The sequence below is a fragment of the Notolabrus celidotus genome, chromosome 4 (genome assembly GCF_009762535.1).
Source record: "Notolabrus celidotus isolate fNotCel1 chromosome 4, fNotCel1.pri, whole genome shotgun sequence".
NCBI lineage: Eukaryota > Metazoa > Chordata > Actinopteri > Labriformes > Labridae > Notolabrus > Notolabrus celidotus.
This window is the reverse complement of record NC_048275.1, coordinates 14,975,523-14,991,622: the sequence shown is the minus strand read 5'-3', so window position 1 is coordinate 14,991,622 and position 16,100 is coordinate 14,975,523. Positions and strand designations below refer to the sequence as shown.

General features: G+C 39.9%; 1 protein-coding gene across 1 annotated transcript in view; it reads right to left on the bottom strand.

Annotated features, from left to right (window-relative positions):
- Positions 1–8,482, bottom strand: part of sorcs3b (sortilin related VPS10 domain containing receptor 3b) — a 37,599-nt gene extending 29,117 nt beyond the window's left edge. Inside the window, exons 1-4 of the mRNA XM_034681119.1 lie at positions 8,254–8,482; positions 3,443–3,542; positions 3,123–3,281; positions 683–756 (exon numbers count right to left, since the gene is read on the bottom strand). Coding sequence (XP_034537010.1) covers positions 683–756; positions 3,123–3,281; positions 3,443–3,542; positions 8,254–8,330 — 410 coding nt within the window. The 5' untranslated portion in view covers positions 8,331–8,482. The remainder of the gene's footprint in view (positions 1–682; positions 757–3,122; positions 3,282–3,442; positions 3,543–8,253) is intronic.
- Between the last annotated feature and the right edge of the window lie 7,618 nt (positions 8,483–16,100).

Genomic DNA, 16,100 nt, shown 5'->3' with positions numbered 1-16,100 from the left:
TGCATAGAATGTACGACACCAGCGGCAATTAATCTCAATTCAGCAAAACATCAAGAGATAAAACAACAAGAGGGAGGGGGGAGGAAAAACACCAGCTCTCCCCATAAATATCTACCAAAACAAATGTGTGTCGTTATGGAATTGTGGGTGGCAGCAGCACCTTACTGAAAAATAACTATTTGACATAATGCGTGTGAAGGGATGGTTTCAAGAGCACAAGTAATGCATTGTTTCGGGCACCCCTGTTCCCGCTGCGCTGTCATATTTATCAAACGTCTCACTGTTCATGCATGTGGAGAGGATGTCCTCCATCCAGTGTCCTTTCTTACCCGACGAAAAAAAAAGACACTTGGATTTGACACATAACATGACAAACAGGGATAAACGGGCTCACATCAATATTCACCGGCTTGTGCTCAAGCAGTCTGGATTACTAAATGACAGCGACAACAAAAAACAGCATGTCATGTTTGGGCTATGGAAAAAGAAGCACAATATTGCTTCCTCCTACGTGATACGGATATAATCAGCTTTGTGCTTGACTGCAAAGAGGGAGATCTGATTTTGACAAGAGGTCACTGGATCCTTCTGACAGCACAGGGTCACAAACACTATCATTATGCAAATTACAATCAATCATTGTGCGAGGAACAGTTCGGAGATAGGATCCACGCAATCATACCAGTAGAATCGGCCCAGCATCACGTTGTCGTGCACAAGCTGCCATTTCCTCCCAAAGTCCATTGAGCTGTACAGCTGCAAGATAAAATTAAGATGATCTTCATTACACTTAAAGTATCATCATCACAACCACAGCAGAAACCTTCATTCAAAAACACATTATGGACTTGGTGTAATTCATATCTTACAGCATCCTTGGCTGAATGATGGTGTGACTCTGAGAGCTGAGCTGACAGCAGCTTATGTGGCATAAAGGGAGTGAACTAGTGTAAGAGCTAAAACAAGTAAATCAAACATTGCTATTCTTTCAATCATATATTACTTTAGTAATTTAAAAGTTCAATAATGTTAAACTTTTTTATTTTTTGAGGTAAACTTTACACTGAAAATGAATTAAACATTGCCTTCTTTTTATATTTCATTTCTATATTTCAGTTTCAGCAAAAAAAAAAAGTCTAACAGATTGCAGCAGGTAACTATAATTAAAGGAGACCTATTATGCTTATGCATATATAAATACATATATTGTTACAATGTTTGTTGTCCATAATAAACCTAGACAAAGCTTCATAACATGAGATGCAAAGATGTAGGCGTAATCCCCAGGTTTTCCGGCTTCCCTGTAAAGCTCTTTATGAGAACTTTGCAAGACTTGGCCTGAGCCCACATTATATGAAGTTAAGGTACTAACTTAAATTCGGGAGCAGGACCACGCCTAAACCACACCCTCAATCCCCTGACAAGCCTACTTAAACGTAGCCAGCCTACTCAACCGTTCATCTGTTACTCTTCAACCCACCCTCCCTCACCTTGCTTTGCTTCAATTACCCTTTTTCTTATCCCCTTACTACTCAACTTGTCTTTGCTCTTCTGTGCCCTTGTCTAATTCCAGGTACTGCCTGGGATCAAGATCAGCTCCGGCAGGATAACGCTGAGACGTAACCCTCATCCTGAGTCTCCATCTGCTGGGCTACACAACGCACAATAAATCATTACATGTTCAAATTCATATCCTTGTGTGGCGTGGTCCTTGCTAGTGAAAACAATGTTGTAGGACATGCCCACCCAGCAGCTCTGTCAACAAGTCAAGGACATGTCAATCCAGAAGCTGGAAAGTCCATTTGGCCACTCAGCTTTTTCCTCCATCCTGCACTTTGTTGATTCAGTATGTCTCCAAAAGTTCATGTGTTCTTTTGGTTTTGAAGGAAACTATTTTCTTTTCCCAAAGACGAAGGCACCACAAAAAGAGTGAAGTCTTCATGTTTCTGGGACGACAACAGCCAAAACAGAACTGTTTATGCTCACCACTTCACCTATGACTCCTTCTCCTAAACAAAGGTCAATACAAACTGGATTCGCGTCTCAACCTGGGTCTGTTCCTTGAAAAAAACAGAACAACTAACATCTAGCCTCTGACGTTATCTTTAAAGGCATAACTTTATGGTCTTTCATGACTACAAAGCGGTGTGAAAAGTAACACCCACAAGCTGCGTCTAACTTCATATCACTGGAAAAGCAGTGAAAAGGCAGAGGTGCAATCATGCATCTGTATAAGATAAATTAGAAGTTTGTTGAGCTGCCATTCATGTAAAGCTACCCTATGGGTGTCCCAGACAGACATAATGAAAGGTGACAATGAGTATAATAGGTCTCCTTTAACATAAACTAGTTAATTGGTTACCTTTTAAATGTGTATCATCGTAACATTATGATACAAGCTCAATGGATGCTAATTGCTTATTAATTTCAAGTTGCTCAACCATCAGACAGCACTGTATTTTCTATGGTTTTGGAAAACATTGTGTTTTGCCACAGTTTGGTCTACTGATGTTTTCTTTTAAAAAAAAAGAAAGCACGCACTCTTTATGACTTTGTCAAGAGGATATACTCACGCAGTCAAGTAAAAATTACTCCTAAAATAAATAATCAAAAATACACAGTACAACAGATTATTTGCCCTTTAGCAGACAAGCATCCATACAATTTATTCACTTTGTCTTCCTATGATAACGAGTTAATTCCACTTGATTTTTGGAGATCTTGACTTACTTTCCTTCTTATCCTCTGGATCCCAAAATAGGACGATAATGATTATAACGTTCTCAAAGCTTGTTTTCTAGTGATAGGTGGGTAATTTTCTGGTGATCTAGAAAACTAAACAATGGTTTGCTGACTGCCATGACATGCCATGTTGCCATTACCCACACTAATGAGGTACAGTCAGTCTATTCCAGTACTTCTTCTGTGCTTTTGCAACTCTGCAGATATGAGTATCACTTGACATAAAGCAGCAATATTAAGAAAACAAGCAAGGACTACTCGTCATTACAAGAGAACTGAGTTAAAAATGTATGGATGCATCTCCACTTGGCAGGGCTTCAGTACTTAGGTTATTTTCACATAGTGTTCTTTCCTGTAATAGGTCCATTGTCAGAAGCTACCTTGCTGTCATGACTGTAGGCCAGTATCCAGTTCTCCTGTGCAGGGTGGAAGAGCAGGCTCAGGATATTGAAGTTAATGGTATGCTTCTCAAAGCTTGCCCCTTCATCTGAACTGATGAGAACAGCGCTCTCTACCTCTGGGTCGCTAAGCATCATTATCTAAAGTACAGAGAGCCAGACGAGGGATATAGCATTAGAAGAGGGAGAGAGACAGAGATACCGTCATTTGGCAGCAATTTTAAAAAAGGTGTAATTTGATGTTGGGACTAAGCTTTCCGGAGATCAGACAGAGAGATTAAAGGAAAGAGAGAAATGCTGACCTTCTGTTTGTTGGTAGGGCAGACGTACAGGTAACTTAAAACCGTCCTTGAGCCCACTTTGTCGTTGAGCTTGGTGTAGGTGCTTCCGTAATCAGTCGATCTGGACACAAACAAAATGCATACTGCATGTTTGATGAAAAAATCCATTAGAGACCTGCCTCAGACTGATTTCAAAGCACCATATCAGTGGTGTGGCATGTTTTAGCCCATTAACTACAAGTCAGTTATTCTTTATGTGACTGCATCTCTAAAGCACACCATACATTTCAGATTGATTTTCAACCACTCAGGCAACATCGTGCCTATTAAATGAACCTGCAGAGACAGACTAGCCTCATGCAAATGTTATTACTTTGTTTGCCGCTCTTGCACGATGCTTTGTTGATGTCCTGAAAGAAATACACTATACCTATAAAATGTGCTGTCATTACTACACCTGCCATCATTCACATGTATAGATGCTCCAATTTTAAACGACAGAATATGAAAAACCAGAAAAAAAGCACACTTATGGAAGATGTTGCTATTTATTCAAACAGTGTGGAAGATCAATAAAATAATTCTCTCCAGGTGAGGTTGTGTTACTGAGATATTCTTATGTGTAAACAGGATGATATAATAAAGAACCCTGGGAGTTTCTGACCACTGATGGGAGATTTTTTGATAAGCGGGTTCCCATTGTGTTTCTATCTTGTGCTCTTCTGGCAGTGTTGCCTCAAATTTTAAACAGAAAGCATCAATATATTGATGTCAAGCTAAACCATCTAAACTAGTTTCTAAGCAGCTTTACTCTTAGCTGCCATTGTTTTTCAAGCTTTTACCATAATACCAATGTGCATGTATCTATAATTTCAAATGTCTTATACCCTGGATACATTGGAGACAAACGTTGTCAATTGCACCTCTATTCCGATTAGAGGAGATATGCTCTTCCCTATACATTGCTGGACACATTCAACACTCTGTTGGTAAATTGGAGGACACATACATCAACAAACAAGCAGGTAATTAGATACATATCAAGCATAAAAAGCAAATGAATACTGTAAGGTGTGCAACTGTAAAACACAGAGAAAAGGGATAAACAGGGAGCATAAGACTCAGAGAAGGACAATGTCAATGGTGGAAGGTTAAGAAGCACTGAAAGCAAATAAATACGTTTACCTCAGAGATTAGCCGTGTCTGTCAAATGAGAGGGAAGGGCACACTAAAGGACATCCTTCAGTTTATTCCACTGATCAACAACTAGTGGTTAAAAACCTGGCTAGGAATGTAGCAACAATGTAGAAAAATGTAAACAATGCTGTTTTGCAAAGATTTAAAAGGATCAACTCTGCATGTTTTATGAGGATAGAGATGTATTCAACAGGTTTAAAGGGCCTCAAGGATAAACTCAATGCAGTTTGGTGATTAAACACTTTTTGAATTAAACACAAAGTATCTATGCTCTAATGATGATAGGGTGAATGCTCATCTGGCTATACCCTCATCCCAATACTTGTGCTCTACTGATAAGTCACTTAACCTACCACTTAGCCTCTAATGTCCCAAACAATCCAAACATGAAGATAGGTAGGGATAGATGGGGAGCAGGGAGCCAGCTCATCACCAGGGTCAACAGGTGGGCACCTCTCGCCACAGGTGATTTGTCAAATTGGGTCCATGACACCTCGAGGAGGCTCGACAGTTGGCGTCCAAAAACCATGTAAGCTCTTTCTTACCCCCATTATACCAACACATGGAAAGGAAACAGAAAATAGATAGAAGACTGTAGAAAGGTGTTAGGAAGAGGACAGGGAAGGAAGTTCCAGGGCACTAAGCCTGTCTGAGTGTGACCCCATGGGTTAGGGTGTACACTCTACCTTCCCCAAATCCTCTTTTTTTTTTTACAAGAGATGAGAGGAGGGGGAGAGAGAGAGAAAGATAGGTAAGAAAGATCACAGGCAAGGCAAAGCCAGGGTGAGAAGCCTGTTTGGGGCTAACAAAACAACACGTGGGTTAGGCTGTACACTCTACCTCCCAGACTAACACATGTTCATGAAGGTAGAGAGGAGGGAAAGAGAGAGAAAGAGAAAAGAAATAAGGTCACAACGCAGAGTCAGGGTGATCAGGGGCGTGTCCAGACCGGGGTGGCCCAACTGAGGCTCTCACATAGGCAGGGGTGGCCAGTGCATTTACTAATAAATAACATTTACCCTTTTTGATTTCACAACCTACTTTCATTAAAGTATTAAAAAGTTGTTATTCCTTTTGACTCAAACTCACATTTGAGGGCACTAATAAAGAAATCTACAGCCAGACTTTTAACTCATCCCAATGGGATGGCCTGAGGGTGAGAAGCCTGTTAAGGCTAGCTAAACACCACCTGGGTTCGGCTGTACGCTCTACCTCCCAAGACTCCCACATTTTCATGCGGGTAGAGCTCTATGAGAGAGGGAGGAGAGAAATTGTCTGTAAATAGATGTAATAAATAATAATACTAACTGTGTTTACGGGTAAAACTCCACAGGGTACCTTTGGTGTTGTAAAACATTGTTTAAAAAGTGTTTTATGATTGTGTGGTAATGCACTGGCACACAGGGGATAATCTGAAAAACTCCTCCGTGCTGAGCACTGTAAAAGAATTGCTAACAAAAGAAATGCATTTATAGAGAGTAGACATCACAGTTTGACAACCAAGTGGAAAACACAGACGTCAGGAGAAGTTTTCTGTTTTAAAAAAAGGTTGACATCTTCATTAGGTATTTCCTTTTTTCTCAACTAAAACACCAGTTAGGAATAATGTGGCCTTGACAAGCCCATTATGCAGACTATACATCCACTTTACACGTGTCAAGTCTCTGAAAGCTGATTTTCATGCTACACTGACATGTAATGAAAACAGCAGCTGGCCTGAAAGGTAAGAGTTTAATTTGTAAGCTTCAGGTATGCTTTGGGAAATCAGAAGTACAGTGTATACAGTAAATGTAATTTGTGTCGAAAGGGCAAAAAAATAAGAGTGTAAGTGTAGTCCTAAGAACACACTGAGTCATGAACACATTGTCAGCGTAACAATATACCAGGTTTACTGGCTTTTGAAATCCTCTTTTAAACTGTTTTTACAGTGGATTTATTACAAAAAAGTGCTCAAAATTACCTTTTGTTTTTATCCGTTTCTTTTATTTAGCCTCATTTTCTTGTATTCGGTAGCTGTGATGCAACAAATTAGCAACATGAAGGTTATAACTACAGGTTTAAGATGAATTATGTGATTCATTTTCTGCTTTTTATCTCCTTTTTATGAGAACAAATGACCCATTTCTTGGCCCTTATTACTTAAACAGCCCGTGTTGAAATAAAATAAGGCACTCAGGGTCTGTCGCGACATGAAAAGATACTTCACAGAACTGCCTGTTCCTTACAAGTCTGCGCCTCCCGTGACAAGGGTAGATGTGTTTGTCATCCCAATCTTCATATTTCTCCTCGCTCTCAGTTCTACCTGAGTGCCTCCAAATGTAATTTCACTGCATAATTGGATAGATACCCAGTGTCTGCTATCATTGTCTGTGCATTAATCTGAATCGTGCTGTTTGCTGTTGACATTGTTTTCAAAGACTTTCCCCCCTATAACACATTTGTATTTGTGCTTAAGTACTCCTTCCCATTGGCCTGTCTCTCTCTCCTGCTCCAGAAAGCCTCCAAAGAAGTGTAAGTAGATTGTGAAGCTTTCTGTTGCAGCTATCTCCAAACACAAAGTGACTTGATGTGAGCTTAGTTGGTGTCTGCAGGTCCCCCATTGATCTGCACAATACGTTTTGCCACCAACAGTGGCCTGTAGCTGTAGCCATAAATCATGTATTGTGTTATCGCCAAAATCATTTACTCCTGTTTCTTTTCATAACATTCAAATTTGTGCTTTCCTAATACCCCTACTAAGAGGCTTCGCGTGGCCCCCGAGGTACACTCTAATTTACTCGCGGTGCCATTGTTAAGCAGACACCTTGATGATGGAAGACCTCCTGTACACAATATGGGATTTCAAAACGTGTCAAGTCGGGTGTAAATCTTAGCAGCGCCTTTGGTGAAACAGATATTAATTTGAAACTGTATGCTTGGCGGAGTGATGGTCTCTTTTTCGTGTGTATTTCAGAATGAAATGAGTTCTCTGCAGGCAATGGGAGAGGTGAGGAAAAAAGGCATATCGGAGGCTGGATAGGGCTCTGTGGCATAATCCTTAATGAATTCTATTCTTATTTATGACCTGACAGGGCACTGTAACTCACCTCTCAATATATACTGAATGGAATTACTACAGCTATACAGTGGCAATCGCATGTCAATTGCTTCTGAGACAAAAGGTTATAGATGACAATCAATCAAAAACTCCATCAGGAAGTTTCTAGGTCAGAGAAAAGAGAGAGCCAAACAAAGGATCCCTCAGATAAGTCTTGTGTTTCATCTTTTAGAAACAGTGTTTTTGGGGAGTTTTTTGTTCATGATGGACAGAGCACACGTCTGGGTCTTTTTTTAAAAGGTTGTCTCACTCTCAGTTGTGTTATTTATGGACCTGCAAAGGGGAGGATGCTTCATTTTGAACTACTCCAGATTGCTTTATTAAAACATACTTTATATTGGCTTCCAGTATAACTTGATTGCTCATATCCTTGCAAGGGGAACACTATAAATCAAACTTACAGTATACTGCATCTTCCATGAATACATTATGCTTATTGTTTTTGGGGTTGTGCTTTTGCATTTTTATAAAATTCTCACAATAATTCCGCAACCTTTCTGTTTAGATGGGGAAGAAGAATGATTGGAAATAACCTTACCTCCAGAGTGAGCTCTCGGTAACAGCCCCCAGGTTGAAGTCATACAGCTTAGTCAAGATCAGGATCACCTGCAACATAACAGTAACATGTATGTGTGATTACATGTCAAAGTCAGCACTTAAAAACCTTTGCATACACAAGCATACATAATGACGTGGAATGAATTCAACATGCCTGCTACATCCTTTTACTAATAAGTATCAGCCTCGTGCAGAGTGTAATGCCAATGACAAGGGATCCTCATGTCACCAAAAAATGTCTGCTGGTGGCAGGATGTGAAAAAAAAATCCATGCGAGCTGTCAAGAACTATGTTTGTACCTCATGTGGAATGATACCTACATGACAGCAAAATCTGAACATAATTGTTCAGTGAACATTGAAAAGAAATGCAGTCAATCCAACAGTTGCTGCACCACACCACCCTCTCTCATCCCCTTCTTTTATTTCTCGCTTTTCTTTTACCTTTGAGGTAGTTCAGCTGCAGCACCAACAAATGTTGATTTCAGCTGTTGATGGAAGACATAATGCCACTTACTTCAGTCACTGGAAGAAGCCCAGGTCCAGTTTGGGCTAAATGCTTTTGCATGTTCTCTGAGGATGGTTGGACAATGTGTTTCGGGGGAAACAAAAATGTAGCCCATAAAAGCTTGCCAAGTCACAGAGGGCAGAGTGAAATGGTGTGCAAACGAATTATTGTCACTCCAATGGCATTATAAATGACTTCCCACGGGGATGCTCATAACTCAGGATGGAAAGGAGGGAAGTTTAGGGCAGGGCAGGGAGTTAAGGAGAGAGAAAGGAGCGGTGGATAATAACAATCAAGGAGCAGGAACATGGCATAATATGACGAATTTTTAAAAAGCCTGAAAGATAGGTCAAAAGCTCAATTACAGTGAGTTTAAACGCATTAACCTTATGGGACCGGCGGAGCCAGTCATTAAACCGAGAAAAGCCACACAAGACTCTGAGGAACAAAAGACGTGCCTCTGAGTCTGCTTTGAAAATGTTAAAAACCCAATTGACCCACAATTTAGCCATCAAACAGGCAATGTGCATGGCTGGGACTATCTGCATTACAGGTTAATTAACCAATCACACAGAGAGATAAGCATTTGCATAACTAAATGCACCATGTCTGCAAGGTCCGACGCTGGAGTCTGAATCAATTTGCAGTACCGACTTAGTTAAATGGCTGTGATGTAAGGCCTAATTGCCTTCTTTGAAAAATAGATAGGAGAGAAAAACTCTTCCAAACTGTTGATCGTTTGTCTCCTCAGTTCTAGTTTTGCTTACAACAATGACTCTGTGTCATGGGACATTACAAATACTACAGGGTAAATTGAATCTGGAATTGATTTCATCAGTGTCAAACCAGAGGCAGTTCATTCCTCATCAAAGGGACTCAAATATCTAACACAGCAAATTAACTGCGTGAACAATGCATGAATGTGTTTTCAATTGGGTTTCAACCATTTGCAACGTTTTGCACGTGGATCCAATTTAATCAAATGTTCGCAGATTTCGTCGAGAATGTCAAGCAACCTCTAAAAACAGCTGTTCATGACAAAACTTGATTACAGAAAGCCTCTTAGCAACCAAGCTGTAATTGTCGTTAGGAGCTCCATCTTAACTGGCGTCAACGTGTTTGTGCAGTTGGCTCATTAACGAAAGCTGACCCAATGAATTGGGTCAGTGAAGATCCACCTCAGGGACCAACAGACTAGTGAGGCAAATGACTGTTTGGATGATTTGTCCCTAAGTGGATACATCAAGAGTACATCACTGGAGACTGTGTGTTCCCACGTCCTCGACATTATTGATAGGATGTGCATCCGTGGCATAAGTCAATGAGGAGAAACTGCTATACATGCTAATGCCGCGACCAGCAGGGTCATAACTTGCACGTCAGATGCATGAGATACATCGTGAAGACTCAACAAATGAAGTAGCGTTTAACGCATATCTAAAGAGTTCATGGTGCAGTGGTGCATTTATGTGAGTACTGAGAACAAACAAACACAAAATGGCTCCCAGAATTATTTGGAGCCTCCTAGGTAAATATAATTTTCCATGCACATCATCACTCACTTGCATACATGAAATTAAGTAAGGACCCTGGAAGGCCAAAAGCAGCGCATTTATTCATGTTTATGTTTTATTGATGTGAGCAAAGAGAGCTTTGCCCCAGGAAAGCCAACCAATCATTTTTCAGATTGGTTCCCACCCTCCGAGGAGTTGGGTTTAGTCATCCTTTTATCCTTTTTTTGGGGGGCTGTCTTTCCTTTCTTTGGTTTCCCTTTTTCTTTTTCTCTTTCTCTATCTTTCTTTCTCTCTTAATTTCCTCTTTTTCTTCCTCTCATTTCCTTACTTTGCCTCATTCTGGCCTTCTTTTACCCGAATACTTACTTAACTCCATCTCTATTTCCTTCCTTCTGTCTTCTCTTCCTACATTTCCCCTAATTGTTGTCTTTTTTGCTTACTTCATTTTGTTTTTCTTACTTGTATTTAGTTCTTCCGCTCTTTCCAAGTGTAAGTTAATAGTTCTTTCTTTATCTATCTTTATTTCTCTCTTTTTTTCCTTTCTTTCTTTCCCTCTTTCTTTCTTTCGATGTATCCTTCTTTCTTTTTCTGTCCTAAATTCCTTCTATCCTTCTATTTCTTTTCCTTCCTTTTCCCTTTTCCTTCTTTCCCTCTTTCTCTCTTTCTTTCTAGATATCCTGAATTTCTCTCTTCCTTTCTATCCTTCTCTCTTTTTCTTTCTCTTTCCTTTTTTTCTCCTCTTTCCATTCCTAATTTCTCTCTTCCGTTCTATCCTTCTCTCTTTTTCTTTCTCTCCTTCTTTCTCTCCTTAATTTCTTCTCTCTTTATCCCTATCCTTCTTTCTATCCTTAATTTCTTTCTTTTCTTCTTTCTTTCTTTCTTTCTTTCTTTCTTTCTTTCTTTCTTTCTTTCTTTCTTTCTTTCTTTCTTTCTTTCCTTCTTTCCTTCTTTCTTTCCTATTTCTATTGTCTTTTATCTCCTATCAAACAGGCTTACGTTTGTTTGGCAAGGGAGCTAATTCATAAAGGGGACATGTTACAAAGGCATATCTCCGTGGGGTGCCGTTTGGCCAGGTTGAGATTTTAACTCTTTCTGATGCCTAAGTAGACCCCCTCTATGCAGCCATATTGTCATTGTGATATACTGTATCAGCTTGCAGGCAGCCCTACACACTCCACTTGCACAAGCGCTCAAGCATGCACTGTGTATATTACAGACTCAATGACTCAGACTGTTGGACCAAATCCGATCTTTTGAAATTCCATATCAATCTGTTTTGGTTTTTTGAAGAGAAATGTTTAAAGTGCTTCAGTGGGACGTGATGGGCATCTCAACACCATGTTGGTGGGCTGAACATTTTCTACACAGCTCGCAATTTAGATATGAATCATCTCTGTGTGCTTTACAGCAGTACGGCTATTAATACAAGGGCTGTTTCTCCACATCTGCACGTTTTTTTGTGCTTTTTAAATCCCTGCTTCAAATGGAACCTGTTGCTTGCTCCACCACCAGTAAAGCATCATTAGCATGGCACAGTTCAAATATAATTTGTCTGATTGGGTAGCCAAGGGGAAAAGGGACCTTTGCTCAAAAATCACACCTCCAAATTATGGTTTGTTTCTTCTCATGAGTAACACATGATGAAGGAGGAGGAATAATCATCAGAAATGTGAGAAGTATAGCCACTTTCATGTTTCTGCCGCTGTTTTTGAAGCTAACCAGAGGGGATAACTGAAGGATCTAAATTAATTTCTAAGGGACCCCAAAGTTGATAACAGTGACTGATGTAAGGCTCTTTGTAATAAGTCGGCTAAGAGAAGCACTGACACATTATCTCTATTTCATTTACCTTTAACTTTCCGTCAAAAGTTCACCACTGGAATGATACACATTTACATCCTCATGAATACACATACGCCTTTGAATATTGCACTGTGGGGTAAACACATCCACACACAGAGCCATCTCCTGGGACTCACCCTTGTCTATTTACCTCCTCTGAGTCCAACCACATCATCAAAATGTCTGACAGCTCACTGAAATGTGTCGACTGTAATTAAATCTTTTTTCTAAAAGATGGGCTTACATTACAAGGAAATTTTGCACAAATACGGCCTATTTTTTCTGTCAGCTGTCCTGAGGTCAGATTGCGTGACCTTATTTGATATTCTAAACAGATTAAATGTGTTTTTTGTTTTAAATCCATTAAGTAATTTAATGAAACATAACCTGACAAGTTCTGGTTGAAGATGCATTTTGTTTATGACTAAGCTTTGTGCAAATTTACAGATATAAAAGTATTCTCTTTATAAGACAATCATCTCTTTGAAGATGCCCTTTCCACCTTATTCTCAGAGGAGCTACAGTAAAAAATGATTATAGGTGCAGCTCCCAGCAGAAGCAGAGATAAGATTTCCCTCAGTGGGGAACTATAGTGGCAATGGCAGCTGTTTTGACAGAATTCACTTTCAGTTTGGCAAATACTGCTTTACATTTTTAACAGGTGTCCAACTGCATTAACAAATACATTTTCAGAAAGGTCCTTTCAAAGTTCTGGTACCTGTTGTGTTGTAAATGGCTAATACTAACAACTGGACAAAGCTACATTTCTAGCAGTAGTAGTTTTTTTTTATATACGAGTAGACATCAACTCATAGAAGTTTTTCATCTTCACATTAAAAAAGAGCCCTGTCCAACCACAGATGTTTTTGAATATTTCTCTGACCACATGACAGCACGGAAATTGTTCCAAACACCTGCATAAGCATACCAGGCCAGAAAACGTATGTATTCATTCAGTCATGTCAAACACCATAGTGGTTCATTGTGTGCATGTGTCTTATTTAGCAAGCTGTAATTGTTAACAGCATTATTTAAACTGTGTACGGAGTGGCGAATTAAAAATAGTAGCCCACATGCACAATACATATACACAACAATTGCCATGCTCAGGTAGACCAGCATTCCCCAAAATCTTTGTTTTTGCCGTCCACTGAAGGACAAAATTACAACCCTGTAAGCCTTTGAAAGCCTTGAAATGTTAAAAAGTAGTAAAACAGAGAGCAATAATAAGCTTTTTTCTACACTAATAAGAGTGACTTGTTTGTAATCTAATAGTAGTTATAATTACTATTCTTATATCACATCAAATTTCAATGTGAAGACAAAGTGAAAGAGACAAATCTACAGAGAGTAATTACCTGAATCTGGAGATATGTTTGCCTTTGCTAGCTGTCTAGCTAGCTAGCTTACTAATTTCAGCTCATTATTTGTTGCCCACTCTGCAACTCTACTGATCTGGTTCAGTCTTAACAGACTCAGCTGCTTTGAGCAACAAGTTTTGAAAATAGACCATTCACTGGATGCCAACACTTAAGGCTGATTTATACTTCTGCATTGAATCGTTGGCATAGCCTACGCCAGGGGTCCGCGTAGCTCCCTTACCTACGCAGAGGCCTATGCATGTAGCTGACATGCACCTCCTCCAAAATCTAACTACCCGTAGAATTGATGCGGACCGCAAATCCTGGGATTGGTCCGCCCGCATTTACAGCACTTCCGAGTTCCCGCAAATCGTCTGTGTATTTCATCTCCTCCTTTCTATTCCTCCCTGTAATCATGTCTGTATGATAAACAGCAACATGTATCAGCTGTAGATTAACATAAAACGATCTGAATCGCTGTGGAAAAGTAAACAGAGATCGTAGCGGGGCCGGAAACAGGCGACCGGCTATCAGAGAGACCACACTGCCCTCAAGCGTTTCGGCGGAGAATTGCTGCACGACACGGACACATCGTTGCACAAGTATGTAGTGCTCATGTCCGAGCTACTGCTGCGTAGGGGCGACGCAGAAGTATAAACCAGCCTTTAAAAGTAGACAAAAACAGCAAATGGCTAGCCAAGAAACATAACTGAGCAAAGAGCGAACATTACAGATATGTCCTCGATGAGCTAGTAGAGGCCAACAGACAAGAAAAAAAAATCCAAATGAATGACACGGTTTACTGGGGATGTGTAAACTTCACAGCTGTTTGCTGACAAGTTTTCAGTTTCACGTTATAAAGTGGTGGTATGTGTAGTTTTCACAACTTGTTTCAGTAGCCAAGGCCGTATACTTTGTGTGAAATTTAAGGGATATTTTTGATGTTTTTTTTTTTTAATTTTTAACTCGAAAATGTGTTTTTAGCCTGGCTTAAACACAGACTTGCAGAGTGATACTGTAACATGGATGAACCTGGTGAAATGGGAATTGTAAGGAATAGTGCAAGTAAAGAGGTAGAGAAACAAATGTGTCTGAATAATAGTGACATAAACCAAAATAATGATCACAGTGTGTCTATAATTTTGAATCTGGAAGCAGTAGATCCTGTAACAGGGCAGCAGAGTTAAATGCCCAGATTTCACATAATTTCTCATACCTGTGTAATACTGCCTATTACACAGAAATTGACTCCTGCCATCATGCTTTGAATAAAAAGCAGAAGAAGTGGCTTGAAAGAGGATTCAGGGTGAAAAACGTAGCACACAATGGATAGAGCCAAGTCTACCAAATAATGCAGATCCATCGAGCCCCCACAATGCATCCCGGCCATTATCAGACACCAAAAGTTGGCATTTCAGTGTGAAAAGAGCAGGCTGGGACTCCATTGTTCATCTCACTGCACTGCACTTCACTGGCACATTCTCACAGATTCAATCCCGAGGACACAAAAATAAAAGCAGTTTCATTTGTTCTTAAGCTCATTACATTTTCAACTTCATTAGGGAAAGCAAGACAGAAGCCAAGGGCGAGAAAGAGTCACTGGAGTAATTTGACAAACACTGTTTTTCTTAAGTCAACCAACTAATTAATGTCCTGGATCTCTTGCCCATTCTGAGAATATTCAAAGGTCCAATGTAGAATAGCACTTTCATTTTAATTTCTTGTAATATTAAGGATGAAGATCGGCAGCCAAGAAAAGGAAGAAAACTGAGTATGTTGTTTGTGGAGCCAAATGGGATTGAGAAAAACACTCAAACTTTGGTGTTACAGCTCATCCGCCACTATAGACATAAAGTGGGACTCTTTTTTTTCATTTCTCACTAGATTAAAGATTAATATATTCATGCATCCATTAGAAATTATCTGATGCAAACACCTGCAGAGAAAAGAAACACAGTATTGGTTCCAAATTTACATAAATTTCTTAAAGGCTTGACAGCAGCGAGGGGCAAAATCAAGATGCACTACAAGTGGGTGGAGGGATAAAAAACAACACAACATATTCTGATTGTGGCTCTGCGAGGACGTCTCCAAAGTGGAGCACTTAGCAGGAAAAGACAAACTGCTTTTAAGAGAAATGGTGTGGTCGAAGAGAGAGGCCTTCCTCTGTCCTCGTCTTATCCCTGGACCAAATTGATTGTTTGTACTTTTGTGGGTGAAAACATACTGCAGGGATGCTGCTTTCATCAAGTAAACCTCAGAGAAGCGTCCCCTGTGCATTAGTCTGCTGTCTGTGCGTTTGCTTATCCTCCCGACTCCTGAGCTTTCGGTCATATAGCCCTGATGCTTTGAGCTTCAGAGGTTTTCCAGCAATCAATTCAGTCCATTATGGGGGGAAATTAATGAAATGGGCTGACTATAAAGGGGCTTTACTTCAAATACGGCTCCATTGTGAGGAGGTTTTGTGTGCATGTTATGTCTCTCTGCTGCTAACAACAATGCACAATAAACTGTGCTGTTTGCCATTACTGGGATAAAAGGCTGTGATTGGTCTGCTTCTTTTCTTTGAAGAGAAGTGTGGAATAAAAAGTCAATGAAATATG